General features: G+C 45.0%; 1 protein-coding gene across 1 annotated transcript in view; it reads right to left on the minus strand.

Moving 5' to 3' along the window:
• LOC147463223 (putative sulfate transporter 4.2) overlaps nucleotides 1-25394 on the minus strand; it is a 94669-nt gene that overhangs the window by 32534 nt on the left and 36741 nt on the right. The window contains exons 7-13 of the mRNA XM_086487766.1: nucleotides 21248-21355; nucleotides 21081-21146; nucleotides 19157-19217; nucleotides 17225-17352; nucleotides 16903-16944; nucleotides 16692-16808; nucleotides 16462-16513 (exon numbers count right to left, since the gene is read on the minus strand). Of these exons, the coding sequence (XP_086343892.1) occupies nucleotides 16462-16513; nucleotides 16692-16808; nucleotides 16903-16944; nucleotides 17225-17352; nucleotides 19157-19217; nucleotides 21081-21146; nucleotides 21248-21355 (574 nt within the window). The remainder of the gene's footprint in view (nucleotides 1-16461; nucleotides 16514-16691; nucleotides 16809-16902; nucleotides 16945-17224; nucleotides 17353-19156; nucleotides 19218-21080; nucleotides 21147-21247; nucleotides 21356-25394) is intronic.

Raw genomic sequence — 25394 nt, forward strand, 5'->3', positions numbered from 1 at the left:
AAATCCACAAAACTACAATATATCTGTCTCCCATGTGCTCTGCCCTCCTCAATGATGGCCCTGAGTGTCAGAATATGATCAAGAGTGGAGAAACCCCTCCTGAAGCCGGCTTGACCCTTTGCTCGTACACCCTCGCCCTCTACCCAATTACTCAAGTGTTACTCCAAGGTAGATGCAAACAACCGTGCCAATGTGTGTCCAACCATAATAGTGCTGCAGTTCCCAGGCTCTGTAGGGTCACCAACCTAGAAGATGGGCACAATATTAGACAACTTCCAAGTCTCAGGTAATCCCTCACACATGGCACGATTGAACAACAGTGCGAGAACCTCCATCAGCATATCCTATCTCCGTTGTAAAGAAAGTGCTCGTAGCTGGGCAAGGCTTCGTAGGGTCTGGAAGGGGTTCCTGTCCAGGAACCGTATATAATGATGTCGCATATTGGCCCCACACCTCAAGTGAAGTAATCACTCGGGAAGGAGAGTGCTCATGGAAGAGTCGACATGCCTCTCCTGAGTCCCTACTCAAGAACATCTGATACAAGCCTCGCTCCATCTGATCTAGGTAAGCTGGCTTCTTCCGTCGCACAAGGCATCGGAAAGCAATCCGAGACTGTCTGTAAGTGATGACTCCTAAAAGAAGATCCCTCTGAAGCTAGGCTCTCATCTCTCTGCACTCCTCATCATACCAACTATTATGGGGCATGCTCCCAGAATATTGTCTCTTGCCCGGCTGAGTGTGTGGGTATGCCACTGATGCAGCCCCATGGAGTGTCTCAGTCAGTAGAGTGGTGCACTCCTCCACTGAGAGGCCTGTACCATTTGTGCCAGCTGTGCCTTCCACTAGACGGTCCCAGATCTCCTCTGAATAAACGAAATCAGTCTTTGGTGTAAATGTATAGCGGGTGTGTGACCTGCCTCTTGATGTCTCGGTTGTACTATACTGAAATTTAACGGATAGTGTCAAGAGAGCATGATCTACTGCTATGCCCACTGGCGTGGCTCCCACTGTGAAATCCTGAATGCAGGGGACAAAGCTCGGTTGTGTCATAACATAATCCACTGTACTGGCCCCATGTCTATGTGGAAAGCATGTGAAACCGGATGCTCCAGGAAATCGTTGTAAGCCATTAAGAGAGAGAGAGAGAGAGAGAGAGAGAGAGAGAGAGAGAGAGAGAGAGAGAGAGAGAGAGAGAGAAATGAAATGAAATGCTATATTAACGTCTTCAAAAGGCCAAAGTGACCTATGAGACTAGAAAGTTACAATGTGGTGGATCTGATACAAAGTCACAGTAACAAAATAACAACATAACAGAACAAAAAATACTATGGGATCCTAGACTGGCCAATGTGAACTAGGCAAAATGAGCGGCTGGCTGGGATAGCTAAATCACAGGAGATTTAGCATCGGTCGTTGGCGGATCTCATCAATCTCCTCCATGGTCAATAGTCTGACCGGGCGTCGTGCATGCCTAGCCAGAGTGCTCCGAATCTTCTGATGTAGCCTCCGTCGATGCTATGTAGTCCTCCGCAGTCGTGGGCGCCTGGATTTCCCCAGCTCAATCGCTCGGTCGATCAGTGTGCCTCCAATGTGAGACGAATGCGAGCTCTGCTCTCGAGGTAGCTCCTGCGGCTATCCAGTGTTTGCTCTAAAGAAATCTGTGATCCGTCTCTAAGACAAGCTAGCCTCTCCACTCATCAGGCTATCTTTGTATCTGCGCAGCTCGAGCAACAACAAACCCAGGCATCTCTGATCCTCGTATCCCATGACTCTGGAGAGTGGTCCAAAACCCTCTCTAAACAAGCAATGGAAGCGGCCCCGTATCTCGTAGTAGACGGGGCAACGGCATGTGTAGTGCAACTCTGTCTCAGGCTCCATGTCACACAAAGAGCATGTCTTGGCCTTTGCTGGTACTCCGCTGTATCTCCCAGTCTCAATCCGCATTTGGTGAGAAGATGTGCGTATCTGGCCAATAGCACATCGTATCCCATGAGACAAGTGAGTCTCCATGTATCTGGGTCTCGTCACAAAACCATCCTCTGTAGGCTGGAGAAGATGCTCTTTGTAGAAAGCCATCTTCGTGCCCAGCTCCTGTGATGGTTGTATCCATGTCCTCCTGATGTCTACCTGGGTTAGGTCTTGGCGGATGAGCCTGGTGATCTCGAACTATGTAAGAGTGAGAGATGGTGCATCCAATGAGTACTGGAAGGGTGGCAACCTGTCTATGCTGAACCCATGCGCCTGAAACCATGATGTCATCTCCCCATACCAGCATGTTGTATCTCCCTGCATGGCTAACTGTCGAGAGGACTCCAGTGCAATGCGAGCATATCTGTCTCTAGGAAGTTCCCACATGCGGTGTATGAAGGAGACTGATCTGGTGAGCGCCTCAACCACTAGTGGGGGGGACGCTAGCTCTACTCGGATAATGGCATGTGGTACTGAGGCCTTGGCTCTAATGAGCCGCGAGAACATAGACACGAGAGGTTTCTCTATGCTCCCCCATCAATCAGTGCAACCCGACCTCCTGTGATGATCCAAGGAAGGTCCCCATATCTCAGCTCCATAGAGCAATGCAGAAGCCACCAAATTGTCAAAGAGCCAGAGCTTCGTCCGAGGCTCCTGAAACTGAACCTGCCAACACATCCTCTCCAATCTACCCAATGTTGCATGGGCTCTAGTCAATATGGTCTTTGCTGCTCTCCTGAGCGAGAATGCAGGTCCGCTAAAAACCACTCCACGTTAAGTGTAAGCATCTGTGTACTCCACAGTCTCCTAGCCATATGTGAATGTAGGTGCTGACCTCCTAATCCATTGTGGGGTGGTATTAAACACCATAACCTTGGTTTTACAAAGGTTGACAAACAAACCACTTTCGTGGGCAAACCTATGCAAAGCATCCAAGTGATGTTGCATCCCCTTCGGAGATTCGGAGATCAACACGATATCATCAGCATATAACAAAAGTGGAATCCAAGTCCCTGCCAGCTGTGCACCTCTATCACCATCTCTCTCAATGTAATCAGAAACCTCATTCACATACATATCGAATAGAGTAGGAGAGAGCTGGCAGCCCTGCTTCACCCCAATAGTTGAGTGAACCGGTGTAGATAACTCCCCCCTTAACATAGGACCACATTTTGTTACTTAGTACTTTTGTCCTTTCCGAATAGATGGATGACACGCACATGTATATTTGATTTGTCTCATAGGCCGACTTCAGCCTCAAAATGACGCAAAAAGAACTTTCTTTCTTTCTCTCTCTCTCTCGCAGACTATCAATACAAGCTTCCAAAATCATGCAAGCACGGAATAAATCATGGCCAAACATTGCTCTTCAATACGAGTGTTTATCATTTGACAAGAAAAGTACTAGGTGCTTGAATTGAATTAAATTAGAGATGTTCCAGTGGGGTGAGAACATGCCCTACTACTTATCTGTACAATGCCATGATCCCCGAAATGAGCTCTGTGGGTACTCCCATCTCCTGTAATCTGCGCATCAATCTAGCTCTGGGTACTGTGTAAAAGGCTTTGCGGAAGTCCACAAAGCTACAATAGATCCGTTTCCCATGACATCTGCCCTCCTCGATGATGGCCTTGAGTGTCAAGATATGGTCAAGAGTAGAGAAGCCTCTCCTGAACCCTGCCTGCCGAGTTGCACGCATTCCTTCCCTCTCTGCCCATCTACTCAATTGTTGCTCAAGAATGGATGCGTACAACCGTGCCAATGTGTGTCCAATCATGATAGTGCAATAATTCCCAAGCTCCATAGGGTCTCCTGACTTGAAAATAGGTACAATCGTAGATAGGCTCCAAGTATCAAGCAAGCCCTCACACATGGCACGGTTAAACATAACTACTAGAAGCTCTGCTAGTAGATCTTTGGCATGCATGAAATGCTCAGCCACTAAACCATCATGATCATACGCTCTCCCAGTCCTCATCCTGTCAATGGCTTTCTTCACCATCTCAACGGTGAAAAAAGCACATGTGTGTGGGCATGGATCGGGGGGGGGGGGGTCGGGAAGGGGGGGATGTCCAGATACTGTGTACAAAGATGATGCGTACTGACCCCAGGTCTCTGTAGAGGTAACGCAAGTCCTGACTCAAGAATAGCTGGTAAAGATCCTGCTCTAGTCGAGCCAAAAATGCCCTCTTCTTCCGCCGCACTAGGCGTTGAAAGTCAATCTGACTGTCTGTGAGTGATGTCCCCCAAAAGCACCTCCCTCTGAAGTCTAGCTCTAGTCTGGTGGCACTCCTCATCATACCACTTGTTCTCAGGCATGCTCCCTGAACGACATCTCTGCTCAAGCTGGGTGTGTGGATATGCCTCTGTTGTTGCATCATGTAATGTCTGTGTCAGTATAGTAGTAAGCTCTCCCACAGGTCGCCATGGTTCCTCAGTGCATGGGCGTTTGTAGATCCCGTCTAGGTATATGGAATCCGTCCCTTGCGTGAAGGTGTAGCGAGTAGGGGCTACTACCCGTGGCCTGTGTGCTACACTGAACTGGAAGGAGATGGTCATCGACACAAGAGCATGATCCACTGCCACCCCAACCGGTTTGGGCCCAACTGTGAGATCCTGGATACTAGAGATGAGATTCGGCTGTGCCATGACATAATCCACTGTGCTGGCTCCATGTCTGTGTGGGAAGCATGTGAAACCTCCTGCACAGCAGGAAACCTCTGTAGGCCATTCAAGATGGCTAGTCCATGTGCAGTCCCCATGTCTATCAGATGTCGCCCATACTCAATATATTCCACATCCTGTGATAGTCTGGACAGGCCCGTCTCTACAACATCTAGCTCTCTCAGCATCTTCTCTGAAGTATCATAAAACACTGTCTGGTGATGGGCAGTCCTAGCATTGAAGTTCCCTAGAATGATAATGTCACCATCTCTAGAGAACTCCCATATGTCATCATCCAAAATAGAAAAGGGGGACTGTCCTCTGGGTGATGCATAGACTAACGTACTCGGGGGAAAGTAGCAAATAGCAATGTAAAGATATCTGACTATCTCTGCTTTCAATCTCACCCACATGTACCTGGCCTACGCCTCCCTGCGGGCTATATGTATCAATGGTAGCAAATCCTCTCTAAATAACACTGCCACTCCCCCTGAGCCTCGTCCTCTGTGCTTTGATCGCGTCTCCTATCTGTAAGCTATCTCCCATCTGTATCCTTTGATGTGAGGCATGGATTGCCCAGTGGCCTGATGTGTCTCAGAGTAGAAGATGATGTCTCTTCCAGTAAAACTATCCTCAAAAGCACCCACATCAAGACGCATAGATCCATTACAATTCCAGGCAGCCACTTAGAGTGTGGTCCCATAAGTCTCGTACCGTCATGTGGAGCGTCGCTCCAGTATGACCACTCTTCCATCTTGGTAAAAGGCAATCTTGCCTTTTCCCCTTGCCGCTCTAATCTCCGGCATTACCTCCTAATAAGAGCGATCTGCGAGAGGGTAAGATCATCCTCGAGAAAGATGCCCGTCTCTTTAAGAGTTGGCCTTTTCTTCAAGGACTTCTTCGCTTCCATGGAGGGAAAACGGAGGATGAGTGCCCTTTCTTTTGAGGTTTCCCCACTGCTTCCATTTTTCTTTATGTTGCCCACTCTCCAAGCTTTTGTGTGCGTCGGCTCATGAACCCCATCAAGGCCATGAGTTCTTTTACCTCTTCGTCCACATTGTCTTTCTCTTTAAGACCGCAAATTCTCACATGTAAAGCGCGCACACGTCTTCTTTGCTCCTCCTCTAGTGTCAGATTAATGATGGTGGGTGTGGACGTGGACATTATCTCCTTGCCTTTCCCTTTCTTGGCAACCTCGATCCATTGCTCGGCTTCGTCCGCCTTTTGTTGAGTTTTTGTAAGAACATCTACCCAAGAAGTCGTCATCTCTTTGTGTTGCTCTTCTCTCTCTTTGATCGCCCGTACTTGCTCCTTGATCGTGTTGATTTCTTCGATTACTGAGGGTTGTAATTCGCCCTCTTCCAGTGTGTTTCTTGATCGTGCTTCGACGAGATCCTTCTTGAGTGACGCAATCTCTTCATCCTGAGTCGTCACCCGATCTTCTAGTGCATTTATCTTGCTTTCTTTGATCAACACGCGTCCTTCGAGCATTTTTATTGTGCCCAATAGATTGCGGTTCATCTTGGTAATGGTCTCCGTCATTTCCTCTTTACACATTTGAATGGCATCCTCTAAGGGATCGGCTTTATCATTCAGCTTCCTCATGCTTAATCGCCGCCCGGAAAACGAGAGCCACTAAGCGCACATATGTTTCCACACTATGCATACATTGTCTCCCGCATCAAGCATACATTTTGCGTACGCTAGGGAGCTTCACACGCTAGCTACGGCGACCTTGAGTGAGACTTCGGTTAAGATCCCAGTAAGGTGTGCCAAAAGTGAGAGCTCAGAGCACCTATAAAAGGGAAAGTGATTTGTGCTCTATGCTCTCTCAATGGGTACACCTCTGTGCAATATGGAAGAAGCCTCACTCACATCTAACTGCTACGTCGATAGTGAGAACGGAATCTCAGCAACCAAATAAGAACAAGCCTGAAGTCTAAAGGACAATGACGGAATAACAGAGATACAAAGTGGTGCTCAATGCTCAGCTGAAACCATCACAAATTATCATCTACATAGACTAACTGGCAGCACTCTCATCTCCAGACTCAGACCCAAACCTTCAGGATATAATGGAGGTGCAGAGGCTCAACAGTGCATATAGTACGCAGTGAGACTGCACGCAACGAATTGAAGACTCAACCTAGACACTACTAGTCTCATCACCACTATTTATAATAATCCCATGATATATAGAAGGGAGAATAACTAGATGAGCTGGCTAGAGCAGATATCTCGAATGGGAGGATAGAGTGAGCCAGCTAAGGTGTCTAGTAGCCAGGTAGATGGCCTCACAACCACCCATCCACACCCGCCATAGTGCTAGTACACAAGTTCAATTATGTAGCTCTGTACTCTTGTCAGCGGGTCAGCCCTCTTGGTCCACCTCGGACTATACCATAGCCTAGTCCACCTGTCTCCCACTAGCGGGGCTACAGAAAGACAGCTATCAACTCTTTTTAATTCAAGCCCATCCACTTGTAAGTGATACATAATATATCAAAATTGCTTCTTTGAACTTCCTAAAAAGGTAATGCACCACCAGTCCTCAGCACGGTCATCATGAAGCTTTACATAAACACCTTTGAAAGGGTTAAAAAGATCTGAAGATCCAGGATTTGTAGGGATTGTATGATGCTGCTAGAAAACAACTTCATTCCCTCGCCACTCAAAGTTTAAATCAGGCTTTTGAACAAATTGTCTGTCTCTTACTGAAGTGTTCTGACGAACTGTTTTCTTGCAAGCACCCTTAGGACGTTTGTTTTATCTTCTTTCATGTCTGATCAAAAATTTTACTTCTTTTTTTTAGAAAAAACAGGGTGCTAGATTGCCCTGAATTGTAGTTGAGGACCCAAAGCCATGGATAGCGAGAAAAAGGAACCCATGTGATTAAAATAGAAGAAAATCCCACTAAGACAAGTGACATATCAAGTACCAAACTGCATCACTGCCATTGGGTGTTCCTAATGCAGCTCAAACTATAACCGGCCTATACAACGTAGAGGGCGGTACTATTTCAATTACCTGTTAACTTTACACAGAGCACTGAGAAGGGAAGAGAACACAGTTGCGTCCAGCGACTAGAATGTCACTGCGCACACGAGACCGACACCCTGTAGGCCCCAAAGACTGACGCCCCTTTCGGTCTTTCTTTATTCAAATTAAGGTAGACGATCCGACCACTTAGCACAAGCTTTCACAAAGCTGTCCAAACCTGGCGAGGGCTGAAAACGCAGGTTTTCGACCAGATTTCGACAGCATAACGGCGCAAAAACCCCTGTAGGTCAAAAACACCTGTCTAGGACGGATTCCCTCGATATCTGGAAGCTTTCTGGTGAGCTGTCACAGAAATTCAGCGGGCTGTAATTCTCTGTTTTTCACTGCCGGGAGCCCAAAAGCCTGTACACGCATCCCAAGGCTCTCACGAGGCTCCCCCGATGTTCCCTTGCAGTTTAGGTGCGAAACCCTAAACCTGCAGAAAAACACAGCAGGCTGTAATTCCCTGTTTTGGATCGTTTTTAGCGGAGCGAACACGCATACGCGAGTCCCAAGGGCTCCCGCACGCAATGGGACAGTTCCCTTGTGAATTGGACGAGTTTTCACGCGAGAAAACTCTCCAAACTCGCAATCTTTCGTGATGGAACTGTGCGTACCTCTGGGGGATTAGCAATTAGCTAATCCGGTTCCTGTTTAGAAGGCTCTTGCCTTGGCAAACGCGCATAAACCCCCATAACTGTACATAGGTCAAATGAGAAGCCCACTAGTGGGGCATAACATACTGTACGTAGGGGAAAAAGAGAGCAGTATGTAGCGTGCGGGGCATCACTCCCGTCACCATACTGTGCATAGAGGGCAAGGTAAGCATTCCATAGCTTCTGTACCTGCTGCAATCCACCTGAGGCTGAAAATGGCGTCCCCTTTGTTGATATGCAGCTCGTTTTTGCCTCCCAGAGTGGCAGAATCGCTCACAGGCTGACACGTCGCCCAGTTTCCGAGTTTGGGCTTTCCCTGCTAAAAATATCTCAACTGGTGCGTCAGTTGACTTGGCAGCAGAGCAATAGAATGTTCCCCTTGTCATTCCAGAGCTAATGACGCGAACACATTTTCCGGTCAAAAATAGGAGTTCCCTAAATTTTAGGAGATGCTTCCATGGCGTCCCTATCGGTCTCCTGACCATCATTGAAGACTACCATTTGACCAACATCTACAATGTGGGTTAATTTACTGGCCCCTTTCAACTTATAAAGTTGCAGTGACTTGACGAGTGGCCCAAATTCCAGTTTGGCGCACACGAGCTTCCATACTCATCAGAATTCAGTGCTAACTGGCCCGGGCAGTCCCTGTCTGACCAGCCTTGATCCCCGATGTGAGAAACCCATTTGGCTGTAGCCGTTTCACACTGGCCATGCAATGTCCACTTGCACCTTTTCAAGGGTTCCGGGACAAACAAGTAAAAAAATAAAATAAATATATCTAATACTTATTTACGGAAGGCAACAGGAAAAATACACCTCCTGGTGACACACCCCACCCTTGAATACTGCAAGCGACCTCGCTTGCATGCCAATAATACATGCGGATATCTCCTGATATGACATATATTCTATGATGGGAATCCAAGATATACATGCTTCCGGAAATGTAGCGTTGGACGATTAAACAATCCCACCAACCTAGCTACGACACATATATCAAGCATAGAAGTCTTCTAGTGTACTCTTGAGCACAAACTTCTCTAGCTAAATTCTGTATGGAAAGAGTAGATACAATTGCTTAACTACTCTCTTGAGCATCATGAACCATGCTCTTGCCTTGCTCCAAAAAGGTTGCATCAAGTCACTGTGGGTTCCATTTGAAAGGCTTCAAGATACAATTGCAATAGCTGAGGTGAATCAAGCAATTCAGACTCTTCCATCCATTTGGCATCTAATGATGGATAGTTCTTGAACTTCACCAAATAGCGTCTTGCAACCTTTCCTCTAACCTTTCTTTCTTTATGTGCCAATATCTGTTCAGGAACAAGGATTTCATCCAATTCTTCCACTTCGGGTTGTTCCTCATCAAGCATATTCTCTGGCACATCACCAACAAAGGGCCTTAGAAGGCTAACATGAAAAGCATTATGTATTTTCCAGCCTTCTAGTAGCTTTAACCTGTAAGCTACATCGTTGATCTTTTCTGAAATCTAAAAAGGACCATAATATCGCATACTGAGCTTAGGAAACAAGCGTTCCTTGCCTTTCCTTTTCCTTAACCTGGCCTTTTCAAAGTGCAAAAGTACCCAATCACCAAGTGAAAATACAAGTTCACGACGGTGACAATCAGCAGCTTTCTTTTGCTTAGCCTGAGTCTTCTCAAGAGCAATCTTTATCTTCCTGTATGTTTCATCCATATCTTGCACATACTTGTCTGCCTCAAATATCTTGTCCTTAGTCTGCAAAATGGGTGGGACTTTCTTTCCTCCTTCCACTATCTCAAATGGTGCCTTACCTGTTGATGTATGCACAGTGTTATTGTAAGCATATTCAACCAATGGGAGATGGTGTTCCCAAGTTGCCTTGTGCTCTGAGACATAACATTTGAGTAGGTCCGAGACAATAGAATTTGCTCTTCTGATTGTCCATCAGTTTGCGGATGAAACGAAGAAGAGAACTTGAGCGTAGTGCCCATGTTCTCAAACAATGCCTTCCAGAAAAGACTCGTCATACGTGGATCCCTGTCACTGACAATTGACTGAGGCATCCCATGATATTTAAAGATATTGCTCATGAATATCTTGACCATGTGTTCTGGCTTTATCTTCTTTCTAACAGGAATGAAATGGGCCTGCTTACTGAACCTACAAATGATAGTCCAAATCCCATCATTGCCTGTTTGCGTCCTTGGAAGATCAAAGATAAAGTCCATTGCTATGATTTCCCATGGCCTATCAGGGATCGGCAATGGCTGCAACAATCCCGGTTGCTTTTGTCTGTCAAATTTGACTTTGTGGCATACTAAGCATGATCTTACAAATGTGTCAACATCTTGACGCAAAGCTGGCCAATAGAAGAATGCCTCAACCCCTTTCACTGTCGCATCAATTCCACGATGCCCAGCATAAGGTGGAGCATGACTTTCCATCAAAATCTTTGGCCGTAACTGTTTAGTAATGCATAACTTTCCATGCATCATGAGAAAGTCATTCTTAAGCATAAAGTGCTCATGATGTTGCCCATCAACAAGGTGGTCATAGATCCTTGCAAAATCTGAATCTTCAGCATATTGTGTCTTCATTTCGTCTAGTTCACAATGGTACGGAATTGACGCTGCTGAAATTTGGGGCTTTCGTGACAACGCATCAGCCACCACGTTCTTTTTCCCTTGCACATGCACAATCTGAAAATGGAGCATTGACAAGATGTTTGCCCATCGCATGTGCTTCTCAAACAACTTCTTCTGTGTAAGAAAATATCGCAAGGTTTGATGATCCGTTTGGACAACAAAATCAGCCCCTAGCAGATAGTGTTTCCAACTAGTGATAGCATGAGTTACTGCCAGCAATTCTTTCTCATAGACTTGCAAGTTCCTTTCAGTCTTCAAAAGAATTCTGCTCTCATATGCGACTACTCGGCCATTCTACATTAGAACTGCACCAAGACTATGGCCACACGCATCACATTGAACCACAAAAGGTTTAGAAAGATCTGGCAAAATAATTACCGGATCTGAAGTCAGCTTCTCTTTCAAGTGTTTGAACGCTAAAATTTCCTTGGCTGTCCACTTGAAAGTAACTCCTTTTCCTTGCAGTGCATGGAGTGGAGAAGCAATCTCAGTAAAATTTCGAATGAACCTCATGTAATAGGAACATAAGCCTAGAAAGCTTCGAATGTCATGTACGGACTTCAAGTCTGGCCATGACCTAATTGCTTCCACTTTAGCGGGATCCATGCGTATCCCATCCTTTGAAACAATATGCCCAAGGAAGTGAATTTCTTGCAAAAAGAACTCACTTTTCTTCGCATTGATGAGTAGCCTATTCTTGCGTAGCTCATTGAAAACTGCGGTCAAGTGATCCCTATGCTCCTCTTCAGACTTTGAGTAGACAATCATGTCATCAAAGAAGGTACCCACGAAGTTTCTATGTGGTCTAAAAATTTTGTCCATCATTCTATTAAATGTGGCAGGAGCATTTGTGAGACCAAATGGCATGACAAGAAACTCATAAGACCAAATGTTGTCCTAAACACAGTCTTATGGACATCTTCTGGTCTAATGCGTATCTGATGATACCCGCTCTTTAGGTCTATCCTTGTAAACAATGACGCTCCCTCAAGCCGATCAAGAATGTCATCTATCCTCGGTATGGGGAACCTGTTCTTGATAGTATTCTTATTCAAGGCGCGATAGTCAATGCACATGCGCCATGAACCATCCTTCTTCTGCACTAAGAGTACAGGCGAACAAAAAGGGGATGAACTGGGCTCAATCAGCCCCTTCTCTAAAAGCTCGTTGACCTGACCCATAATCTCTTTCTGCTGGGCTGCACTAACCCTGTATGGTGGTCTATTCGGTGGACTAGAACCTGGCACAAGATCTATAGTATGATCCTCAGGTCTCTCAAGAGGTAACTCCCCTCGCAAAGGGTCCGAAAAACAATCACTGAAACCACTCAAAAAAGTTGACCTGTCTTTATCTAAGGTAGACAAATTAGATACAACTTGAGGTACTTCTTTTGCAAAGATCAAGTACGCAGAAAGATGATTCTTTATTACAGATGAAATAGCAGAAGCAGAAACAACTGGAACAGACTCGCCTTTTAGCTTTACATCAAGGACATGAGTCTTTCCTCTATGTACAAGGGTAATCTTTTTGTTGTAAGTATCCACCATAGCATGCAACCTGTAACACCATGGGATACCCAATAACACATCACAGCCCTCAAGCGGCATAATATGAAATTCTTCCGCATCCACATAGCTCTGAATGTGCAGACGAAGCTTTCCCAGAATGGGAGTAACAGGCTTTGAATGTCTTGGGCATGCCAAACCTGCTTCGCATGTCATACCCATCTCCTCTGCACGAATGCCCAACTTTGATGCCAATTCTGGTGATATGAAATTTGCACGGGCTCCTGGATCAAAGAAAACCAGCACTGTCTGGTCTCTAACTTTGCCCCAAGCTCTGCACAGCTCCGTGGCATCTGTGTTTGGCTGATCTCCAACCAAATCTGGAACAAGTCTTGCACTCGGCTTTGGCTTCTTCCCTTTATGGTCTGACTTGTCATCCTTATCCTCTGACTTCTTCTGTGGGCACTCATTTGCAAAGTGTCCTTCTTGTTCACAAATGTAGCATTTCTTGGCCTCCCTAAGAGCTTTCCTTTCTTGAAAAGTTTTGCCAGAAAAATGCCTTTTTTGTCCTTGTCCTCGTTCCGAAGAAGATTTAGACTGCTTCTTGGACGTATCAGCTTCTTGAGTGGAGGGCTTCTTTGCAGGAGACTCAGAAGGCTTTGCTGCAACATTGCCCTTGGCTGAAAACTGTTTGCCCTGGGGCCCTTTCTTGTGGCTATTAAATCCATTGGAATCTCCCTTCGACAGATTGTTGGCCACTCTTGCATTCTCTATCAATTGAAACATATTCATGACAGTAGTCTTTGTGCAGTAGTCCCTGATTTTCTTGGGCAATCCGCAATAGTACTTCTCAATCTATTCTGACAATGGCACAAACCTGTAAGAGGTGACTGGCAACAGTGCGGCCCAAAACTGTTTATTGTACTCTTCCAAATTCGCACACTGTTTAGCATTCAACTCGTGCCATTCTGTCATCACATCCACTTCAAAAGTGTTTGTCAACCATGCAGGCGCAAAAAGCTGTTTGAATTGGACCCACGTTGTTGGGGCTTGACCCTGGTTCAACAATGCGGTCCACCATTGGAGCGCATTCCCTTTCAAGAAAGTGACAGCCTTGCGTATCTTTGAAGATTCCGTGAAGTTGCCTCCAGCATAAGCTGCATCGAACTGCTGTATAAAGGTCAAAGCCTTTAATTGGTCCTCAGTTCCTCTGAAAGTTTCAAACTTCACTCCCTGCCCACCTTCCTTGTAATCCTTAGGCTGACTCAAAGGAGCCACATTATCATAAACAGGTGCCTGTAGCAGTGGTGCTCCATGAGTGTTCATTCAGCACTTGCATCAACTGTTTTCCTTGTCATATTTGCATTTTGTATGTATGGCTGCGAAAAACCAGCCATACCAAATTGTGTTCCAGGCACTCGAAACTGGCCATACGCACCTTGAAAACCTGGTTGGACACCCATGTTCATGTACATAGGGTTACCCATGCCTGTTTGCATTGTCCCGAACACATTCCCTGGCATATAACCTGTGGAAGGTCCAGCCATAGCTTGAGACACTGAACCACCTCCAAAATAACCAGGATAAGTATTAGGTAATGGAAGGGTCTGACGCATAGCCTGTTCATTGCTCCCTTGACCATTCACAAACGGTTCTTGTCCAGCTAAAGCAAGTTGCTTTGGATCATTGGACACCGCTAGTTGCTCAACCACATGGACTTTCCCTCGAGCATCATGAGTCCTCTGCGCATTGGAAATCTCCTTTTCCTGCAACGGCTCAGTCATGCCCTGTGTAGGAGGCTAAAAACCATGTGTCGGAGCCTGTAAGAATTCCTGCATCCTTGGGTTGTTAGCCAACTGCTGAAACATGTCCATGCAACAACGCACTTGAGTTCTAAACAACCTGTCCTCTTCTTGAAGAGTTGAAGGAATTTTCTCTGTGCCATGTGAGGAAGATCCCTCTTCAGGTACTTGGTCTCTCTTCTCTGCCATATCGACAAGCTATGTGTTGCTTTCACCCACAACAATCCACGTTGCACTTTTTGAAGAAAAAGTGACTATCCCATCGATGGAACCATATAACCGGCCTATACAACGTAGAGGGCGGTACTATTTCAATTACCTGTTAACTTTACACAGAGCACTGAGAAGGGAAGAGAACACAGTTGCGTCCAGCGACTAGAATGTCACTGCGCACACGAGACCGACACCCTGTAGGCCCCAAAGACTGGCGCCCCTTTCGGTATTTCTTTATTCAAATTAAGGTAGACGATTCCGACCACTTAGCACAAGCTTTCACAAAGCTGTCCAAACCTGGCGAGGGCTGAAAACGCAGGTTTTCGACCGGATTTCACCAACATAACGGCGCAAAAACCCCTGTAGGTCAAAAACACCTGTCTAGGACGGATTCCCTCGATATCGAGAAGCTTTCTGGTGAGCTGTCACAGAAATTCAGCGGGCTGTAATTCTCTGTTTTTCACTGCCGGGAGCCCAAAAGCCAGTACACGCATCCCAAGGCTCTCACAAGGCTCCCCCGATGTTCCCTTGCAGTTTAGGTGCGAAACCCTAAACCTGCAGAAAAACACAGCAGGCTGTAATTCCCTGTTTCGGATCGTTTTTAGCGGAGCGAACACGCCTACGCATGTCCCAAGGGATCCCGCACACAATGGGACAGTTCCCCTGTGAATTGGACGAGTTTTCACGCGAGAAAACTCTCCAAACTCGCAATCTTTCGTGATGGAACTGTGCGTACCTGTGGGGGATTAGCAATTAGCTAATCCAATTCTTGTTCAGAAGGCTCTTGCCTTGGCAAACGCGCATAAACCCCCATAACTGTACATAGGTCAAATGAGAAGCCCACTAGTGGGGCATAACATATTGTACGTAGGGGAGAAAGAGAGCAGTATGTAGCATGCGGGGCATCACTCCCGTCACCATACTCTGCATAGAGGGCAAGGTAAGCATTCCATAGCTTCTGTACCTGCTACAATCCACCTGAGGCTGAAAATGGCGCCCCCTTTGTTGATATGCAGCTCGTTTTTGCCTCCCAGAGTGGCAGAATCGCTCACAGGCTGACACGTCGCCCAATTTCCGAGTTTGGGCTTTCCCTGCTAAAAATATCTCAACTGGTGCGTCAGTTGACTTGGCAGCAAAGCAATAGAATGTTCCCCTTGTCATTCCAGAGCTAATGACGCAAACACATTTTCCGGTCAAAAATAGGAGTTCCCTAAATTTTAGGAGATGCTTCCATGGCATCCCTATCGGTCTCCTGACCATCATTGAAGACTACCATTTGACCAACATCTACAATGTGGGTTAATTTACTAGCCCCTTTCAACTTATGAAGTTGCAGTGACTTGACGAGTGGCCCAGATTCCAGTTTGGCACACACGAGCTTCCATACTCATCAGAATTCAGTGCTAACTGGCCCGGGCAGTCCCTGTCTGACCGGCCTAGATCCCCGATGTGAGAAACCCATTTGGCTGCAGCCGTTTCACACTGGCCATGCAATGTCCACTTGCACCTTTTCAAGGGTTCCGGGACAAATAAGTAAAAAAATAAAATAAATATATCTAATACTTATTTACGGAAGGCAACAGGAAAAATACACCTCCTGGTGACACAAACTACATCACGCACACCTGCACCATTGTCCAGTCAGAGGAAACACTAACTGCCTACACCTTAGCCCGTAGTGCCACCATCCATTTGGAAAAACCTACTCACTGCAAGGGTTGTTACCCGACTATAAAACGTTTCAATGGGTTTCTACACAAGTCTCTCGGTCACTTAAGCATCGTTGCTCGATCTGCAGGTGCTACAGGTAATTCTTAACCCTAGAAAATAACTCTACAAGAATGTTAAGTTTTACATGTATGGGCATTGTCATTAAGTCGAGAAAGAAAGATGCATGGAAATGCGCATAATTTCAAACAAGAAAACAATTGGTTACCTCCACATTCCAAGTTTAAGATTTGTCATGTGGGTGGAATCTTACCAACATGTGGGTTTGCAGACTCATATATCACAAATGCAAGCGATAATCCAACCTGGACACGTGAGAAAATAAATTATGGTTACTTACCTTCAAAGGTCTCCAAAATCTCTCTTTCAGGCTCAAACAAACAAACTAAAACCTTCTCAAAGAGTATATCATAACTTTTGCCTACTTTCGATTATCAAGAATAAGAAAGCGTTGTGCTTCTGGAGCTCAAAGGTAAAACTTACTGCAATAAGCACACCAATCTCAATACCCAAAAACAGTGTGAACACAAATGAGGCCATCCATAACAAAAAGTCTCTCTTGTCGACATCCCAAAGAAACATTGGCTCCTCATAGTCTATCTATGCTACGCGAAAAAAAAAAAAAAGGAACAGAACTTTATCAGAGGTGAAATCCAAGATGCCAAAGGAAACAACAACATGAATTAGCACTTACCAAGCCGAGAACAGCCGAAACTACAATGGCTGCCAAGGTGCACTGTAAAGACGTACGCAGTATCAGTGGCAGATACTATTTCAATCTCACTCAGATACAAACTAACAAGAATCTTAAGTCACTCACTGCAGCTTTTTTAAAACTTACTGGTTCTGGTGTCAGCATATCAAAGTAAATACTAATATAGACTTCACCTGGCTAAGCAGTATGAAGCATTGTTCTGTCACCATAGGAAAGCAAACTTTCTAAATAATTTGTTTGGTTTGATCAGCTTCAGGGAAGATTTACTTACTGGCATAGACTAATGTAAACTTGACAATACCTGGGGTACATGTGCAAACACTGGGGTCAAGAAAATAAGTGCAGCTGCCATTACTGCTCCCGTTATGATTCCTGCCAGTCCTGTCTTTGCTCCACTTTCATTGTTGACAGCAGACCTGGAGAAGGATCCTGGATGAGCAAGAAGTGGCATATTAAGTCTGATTTCAAGTTCAAGTAATGCTACACTAGCAAAAATCAAACTCTTGCCAGTGCACGCAAAGCATTCATTAACCTAAAACTGCCTATCATTCTGTTAACCTTTAAACTTTCTAAATCGAAAACCTGCAAAGCCTGTGAAACCTGGAAGCTGCCCAAACCCACCATCAACCACAAAGAGCCATGATTCAAATGACAAAGTGCTCCTAGCCTACCGTGTGCCCCTGTCTATATAGGAGTCACAAGTGTAGGTAGGGCAAATTACCCCACAATCCTACAAAAATAAATAGGGCACCCAAAGTATAGGCGGAATGTGAGTTAAGAGTTGTAACTTACACGTTATGCTGACATTGACTGATTGCAATAGCCACAAAAATAGAGAAAAGCACATTTTGACTTTATCCCATCTCTAGACTCTATACCATTGCAAATTTATAATGAGTTCATTAGAATTATGCCAGATAAAGCTAGAGCTGACGTGATGCACTCAAAGGGGTTCCAAGATGATTGGGCAACTAGGTGATTATTATTTAAAGGAAAATTGATGTTCTGCTTGCAACAACTAGGTGATTTGCTTAGAGTTCAACAAAGATAAAGGTCAAATTTGAGGGAGCTCATGCATGTGATCTTTAAGACTAGGATATGATCAACGATGATTACATCATGTGCACCACCATCAGTGCTTGAGAGCCACTAGCTCTTGCATTATTGAATGTCAATTTTCTATTAAACCCGGCGATAGATATTACTCTATATGTGCAAATCTTCAGCCTTGAGTTAGTTTGTTACAAAATGAAGCCGAAGTTCAATAGTAATGCATGGATTGATTTGAGGCTATATTAATTCAATATTTAAAATACGTGGGGTATTAATGATGTAGTGACCATGTAATATTTAAAATACATGGGGTATTAATGATATAGTGACCATGTCCCCAAGGAGTTGGTCTAATGGTAAGGCTTTGGCTTCTTAACCTACGGGTTGTGGGTTCAAATCCTCCGTTGGGTCCCCTCTAAAGGGACACCTTGTGCTCACCTAGTGTTAACATTGCTAGGGCTCTTGCCCTTGAACACTTGAGTGTATCCTCCTCTTGGGGTGGGCCACACAAGAAGGAGGTTCCTAGCTTGTTGCTACAAGTTCTCTCCGTTGTTCTCAGTACATGTGGTGCATCAATTAGGGAACGTTCTTTTCAGTTCTTTTCCAACAACTAAAACCATGTTCTAAAGCTTTCATTAAAATAACATCAATTAAAGCTATGTTTTGAGAACTTGAGACAAAAGCCTACTTCAAAGCATTTAAAAACTATCGTTTTACATGTTGCAAATGATTGGAAATATTTAGCCTGCCAATCACAATAATTATGAAAGCATGAAAGTGAAAACAATAACTATGACAGCAATGAAAGTATGTGTTCACATGCTTAGGGTTTGATACATACAAATGCACATATCATGCAAACACACACAAGCAAAGACAAACGACACATGCAAGCACATACATGCACAGTGCACACTCTCCTACTCTATCTGTGCCAGGTTTTAACAGACATGTAGTCCTCTAGCAATGTCATTACCACGTCAATTAAGAGAAGAAAAAGCAAGCACAAGCTAAAACAACCAAGCGCTGCAAGAACAGCATACACAGAGGCAACCAAGGAGAAACTAAGTTCAAATCTGAAGACAGGAAGCAAATTATGAGAATCAGGAAAAGCTGAAAATGATCTACTTGGTAACCTAACATTACAGATGCCAGAAGCAAGCAAAAAACGGACAAATACCTGTAGTCGGGTAGGCAGAGAAGAAGGATCCACACACGTTTGCAACACCAAGGCCAAAAAGCTGCCAAACAACATCAGTTTCTGTGTCATCTGAATGGAAATTGGCTCCATGATCGCAATTTAGAAAGATGGAAACGGTCAAGTAGACATCAATATATAACAAGGAACCAAAGAAAAAACCTCCCTATAGTTCTTAAGCACTTCATACTAACTATTGAAGCACTTGAAAGGACTTGGAAGAGCCAAAAACAACTTTGCATGATGAGAGATTTTGGGCACCATACAGTGTATGTTAGGTAGAGAATCAAACTTGAAGAGCGATCATCAAATAAAATCCCACGTGAAGAGTTCCGGCCACCCCCTTCTGCGACAAGACAGCCCACCCTCTAATTTAAAGCATTGGCAAGTAACTACCCAGTTCAAATCATAAGGATCAGAAATCTATTTCATTCCAACTTGAGATGATCCCATGAAGATGATCTTGCACAGAAATACCAAATGCCCAACACCTGCCATACAATGAATGTCCTATAAGTACTATGGAGATTCAAACTAAGAAGACCATGTTTCACCTATGTCCTCTTCATAGCATGCTACATTTAACTAGTATGGAGATTCAAACTAAGAAGACGCCTATGTCCTCTTCATAGCATGCTACATTCACCCCTTCCTTTCAAATATTTATAAACTTCCCATAGTTATGTTCCTTTTCAACGTACTATGGACATCCTAGACAACGAATACTGTATCCCTGATAAAGCCACTTGGCTGTTCTAAGCAATTCCAATAATCCCGCTTTGTTTTCTAAACCTTTTGATGCTTATATACCAAGGCAACAGAAAAACCTTTTGGGTTATTTGTTCAGAAAAGATCCTTGTTTTTCCTGCTAAAACAAATAGCTAATAAAAGGTATGCTATATGTTCATAGAATCTTCCTGCTCCCATGCATGAGGTTTGCATTGTCTGAAGCATCACAACATGTGAAGGAGCCAAAATTGTATTCAGACATTCAAAATGGAGTGGAAGTGGCTCCTTTTGGTTACGTGCATTTGACTCTAGTACTTTCTGTAGCTGGAATCCAATATGCATGAGGAATTTCTTGATTGTATCAAAGTGAATAAGCTAGCAGGAAAAAAAAACACAGTGAGTCAGCCCATTCTATCACAAGCATGACATGTTCATGCTGATCGAAATATTTCTTTTTGACATTACAATCTCTTGAATGTTCTAGGGATACGGCATGCTAGGCCAGGCTCTACTTCAAATTTGCTTTTCTGGGTACTTTCAAGACCTTGCTCTAGGGATGTTCTAGGGATACGGCATGCTAGGCCAGGCTCTACTTCAAATTTGCTTTTCTGGGTACTTTCAAGACCTTGCTCATATTAGAGAACAGTAGTAACTGCTATTATCAAAACAATATCTAGTGAATAACATATTCACTACCATCTGGAAAAAGAAAGGTGTGTGCTCTTCTGGCTACTTCAGTATAGTACATGCCAATTCCATATTTGTGTAAAAGCTTGCTATCTCATAATAGATTTCAAGATGGAGATCAAGGTTGGCAAGGTTCCTATGTTTGGGCACACGGGGTTTCCCATTGCCTTACAAAGGAGCCAAAGACCAAAAAAATAGAAATAAGAAATTTAGAAGCCCCTCTATAAAGATGCAGTTTCAACAAAACACCTTTCTCACATCCGTAACAGGCACAGAACAGAAAATCTTGTTTCTTCGTGTCGGTGCTGCAACTTCATATGTGACGCAGTGCTGGGTATGGGCATATCCAAGTGGACTGAATCATTACACTTTGTTGTTGAATCTGCTATTCTACTTGAACCCTTCCCAAAATGGATTTTTACAACGATGTCCAATTATTTTAAGTAAGAAGGACTCCTAACAATATTACTACAACAGTGATGAAGCTAACCTCTTGGTTAGAATCGATTTCATATCCATGTTTGGCTGCAAGCGCTTTAGCGATACCCACAGACTCCTGAAAAACAACAAACCAGAAGGTTTACTGACCTACATGATTATAACAACATGAGAAGACAGAAACTATCTGTCCAATTATCAAGCGTGCACTTAACCCACCAAGATTGCAACACCGGAGATGAGAAAAGCCGTTCCTATTAAATCTGGTACTTTGTCAAAATGTTTTGGAACCAAAAATTGGGGAAGGCCCTGAGGAATTGCTCCCACCTGGCATCCAGAATAGATTGTTTGAAACTCTCGATTCACGAATGCAGCATTGATAAAGATAAACTACTTTATGAATTGATGCAAGAGACAATCCATGAAGTAAAGGTGGTGTAGAAACATCTGCAGACATCCCTGGTTGCAAAAATCTCTCAACAAAATGCTGGAATAGATTTAGTGGAAGGTCCAGCCAAGTAAAAGTCAGTCATAGATCACAGTTACCAGAGCATCAATCTTTTCTCTAAGTTAATTTGTGAACAGAAATCATCCCGCTGCGCGAGGGTGGTAACAAGTGCACTAAAAGGCATCCATGTGCCAAAAGAAGACCCATTTGAAGTACAAGGACAGATGAAAGACACAGGGAAAGCATATATGTAGGGTCCACCATAGGGGGGTGCCCCCTAGATCAACAGACATGGTGACGACTTCAAAGTCCAGAAGAAGTGCTTCCTTCCCAGCTCACCAGCTCAAAACAAAAGATTCATACACCACACAGTGCCTGCTGCCGGCTTAACTAAATTTGTGCTCAAACAAGATAAAATAACTTGTTTTAAAAGTTGTTGAGAACACTGCAGTAGCTCTAAACCCTTTTGATGCTGGGAAAGCTCTGATAGTCATTAAGGTTTTCCTACACATCCAAAATAAAAGTGATTTTACACGTGCTTGCTTTAGCTTTGGCCTGAATGTCACAAATTGCTAACTGAGTAAAAAAAAATTTAGAAGCTTGATGACGTGGCAAGGAGGATCCACCCTTGGATGAGGTGGAGAAGAGCTTGCAGACACGGAGAGGTGCTGCTTACATGCAAAGGAGCTTGCTGACTTGGAGAGGTCCTTGCTAACATGGCAGGCTGAGGTGGCAGTTCATGCATGGCAAGTGGACACACGCAGTTCATGCATGGCAAGAGAACATGCAGTAGCTTCATGCATGGCAAGAGGACACACAGGCCCCCACATGGCCAAGTGACCCCACAAGAAGGCTATAGAAGTCTCTAGAAAATTCGTGGGCACCTCTTTCCCTCTCTAAACTGAGTTGCAAAAGGCAGAACTAGACACATGGCATAATTTCCTAACTATGCACACACACAACAATTTAAAGAGCTGCAAAATTCTACATTATTTCCTGTCGTCAATTCTCTTGGAGAGCTCATTGTACTTTTAGCTGAACATTAATACAATAAAGAAATACCGCCAAGGGCACCTATTTGGTGGTCGGTGCAATGTAAGAGGGGAGCTCCGCCACTCCATCGGAGATGTCTCGGATTGTTCCTGCTAGAGCTGTGCAGACTTAGGGAGAGCTTGCTGAGGACATCAGGGGAGAGACAGTCTCAGAGACGAATCACAGATTTCTTTACACGAGCCAGGGGAGAGCCAGAGGAGCAGTCATCACAGTAGATCTCAGAGCCCACCCACACTAGAGGTACATTGATTGACCGAGCCATTGAGCTAGGCAGATCTAGACGCCCACCACCTCGAGAGTTGAGGGGTCTCCCACCATCGGCGAAGGCTGCAACCCTTTGGAGTTAAACTCCCCACCTTTGGCCGATCAAATTGTCTTCAACACTTCATTGCTCTCCTTCTCCACAAGAGCACGCAAATCCTTGAAAAAACCAAATGCCTCTGACTTTTGCTGTAGAAAATATACCTAGGTAAAGCGGCTGAAGTCATCCACCGGCAACATGAAGTAAAGAGCAGTGCCTAGGGAAGGATTCTACATAGGTCCACAAAATTGTAGTAGCTCGGCATGTAGAGTGCTTCATAACGGCTTGTCTATGTTGCTTCCCATGAATGTAAGTAATGCATTTCCCATGCTTACTCCGAACATCTGGTAAGCCTTTAGGATCTGCTTACAAAAAGCAAGCCGACGAGCATCATTGTTCAAGTGACCAAACCTATAATGCCATAGGTCACCTGTATGTATCCTCGTTGTTGAAGAAAGAGCATGTAGCTTTTAGAGACCATTCTCCACTCTGCCCCCTCTGACATCCTTGTCGGAGTCTCGATCCCAACTAAACACCGCATCCTTTGTGAAAATCACCTCCATGCCCAGCTTGCACACCTCGTGCACAAACATAAGATGAAATCCAAGCTTTAGAGCAGATAGAACCTTGGAGGTATGCATACCCCCTCTACCATCTGGAATCAACTCCATGGAACACTCCTTGTGAATAGGAATATCAGATTTGTCGCCAATCAAAATAGTACCGCAGTGTCGTTGCATGTCATGTGTCGTGAGACACCACTATCAAGAATCCAATTACGACCATCTCGAATAGCAAGAGCCATCTCAACCTCCCATGTCCCTAGAGTATCCTCTAAGGGTAGAATCTCCAAATGAACAAAGGTCGGTGACTGCACCGCCGCCGCCGTAGCAGTCGAAGCATCTCCAACTCGCTTCCGACACTTCCGCCAACAATGGCCTTTTTCCCCACAATGATTGCAATGCCGATCCGCATTCAAGGCATCCTTTTCAACATCACTCTTGTTTGGATTGTTGTTGCTTCTCTTCTTACCCTGCTGCTGCTGCTTCTTGTTGTTGTTGGAAGAACCGGCCAAGGCTTCGGAGCATGCTCTCTTCCCCGTATTGAACCGCTCCTCCTGATCCAACACCATTGGAACAATCTCGTCCAAGAAATAGTATTCAGCCGGCCATTGGTAATCATCAAAGAATAGAAATTGGTATAACAAGGAGGTAACTGGGCCAAAAGCTAGATGGTCGAGTTACCTCTAAGGTTATCCACTTCATTGGAGAGACACAATCGTAAAGAGAAGAAAGCCGATCTCAAATCACCTTCGCGTCCTTCATCAATCGAATGTGACCGATGACAGATGGTGTACTATTGAGGATTATGAAAGATTGGATCAGAGCATTGACACGCTCCCATAACTTCGCTCCCAAAGGATCCTTTGGCTTTTGAAAGTCGCTCGAAACAAAACCTCCAAGCTCGTAAGAGTCGAAGACCGCAATCATTGTCGCTTTCCAAAAGGCATAGTTGTCGCCATTCAATTGCCGATCCTAGTGAAAGGTAGGGAGGGTAGGTATCTTGATTGGTTGATCACCTCCGAACTAGAACTGGGAGCAATCTACTCACTCCTCGTTGACGGGTGGTTCTCCACCACCATCTGCTACCTCAGGTTGTACTTCTTCATCACGAACTGAGTTCATGTCAGAATTATCACTCCTTTCTATCGTGTGAGAGAACTTGGGCATGTGACTAGGCTAAGTCAAGGTAGAGGAATTATATCTTCCCAGTACAACCGAAATTAGCCTCAAATGAGTAGTGAAAAACGCAAAAACAAACAGCAAACCATCTCTTTTCGTCGAGAAAATTCAGCACCAAAAACTTAACACCACCAATATGATTCAAGAGCATGTCGTGGCTTTGATACCATGTCAAAGGTGCAGCGGAAAAGGGTGAATCGGGCAGCGATCTCGTCTACAACCGCGAGAAAACCTCCTCTCGGGACCAGGCAGCCAATGGATCTCGGATCTATCACGATAGATCTCCTTGTAGACGAACTCCTACCGCGTACAGCCCACCGAACGGGCACAGGTGCACACATCGCAAGGGAACTCGCCATGTAAGGTGTCCAAGCAGGGGGGGGGGGGGGGGGGGGGGGGCACTAGAGAGAGGAAGAGAGAACGCTTCGAATCTGCAAGAGCGAGAGAAAACGCTAGGGCTGATTTGCAAAAAAACGCTAGAGAGAGGAGAGAGAAAAATCAACACTCTAGAGAGAGAAACGCTAGAGGAGAAGAAGAAGAAGAGAGTTTTAACCTTGTAGGAAACTAGAGAGAGAAAAACGCTAGAGAGAGAGAGAGAGCGGCCCATAACACTGGTAGCTCTGCACTGAACACATACCAAAAAGTACAAAGAAGGGGCGAGGGGGGGGGGGGGGGGGGGGGGGGGGGGGGGGGGGGGGGGGGGGGGGGGGGGGGGGGGGGGGGGGGGGGGGGGGTGCGGGGGAGCCTTGCATATATAGGCAAATCCCAAGTGCCCTAGCTACTGCAAAACCTCACGATCCCATAAAATGGCCTAAAAATGCT

The sequence above is a fragment of the Adiantum capillus-veneris genome, chromosome 2, assembly GCF_014529385.1.
Source record: "Adiantum capillus-veneris isolate H3 chromosome 2, ASM1452938v2, whole genome shotgun sequence".
NCBI lineage: Eukaryota > Viridiplantae > Streptophyta > Polypodiopsida > Polypodiales > Pteridaceae > Adiantum > Adiantum capillus-veneris.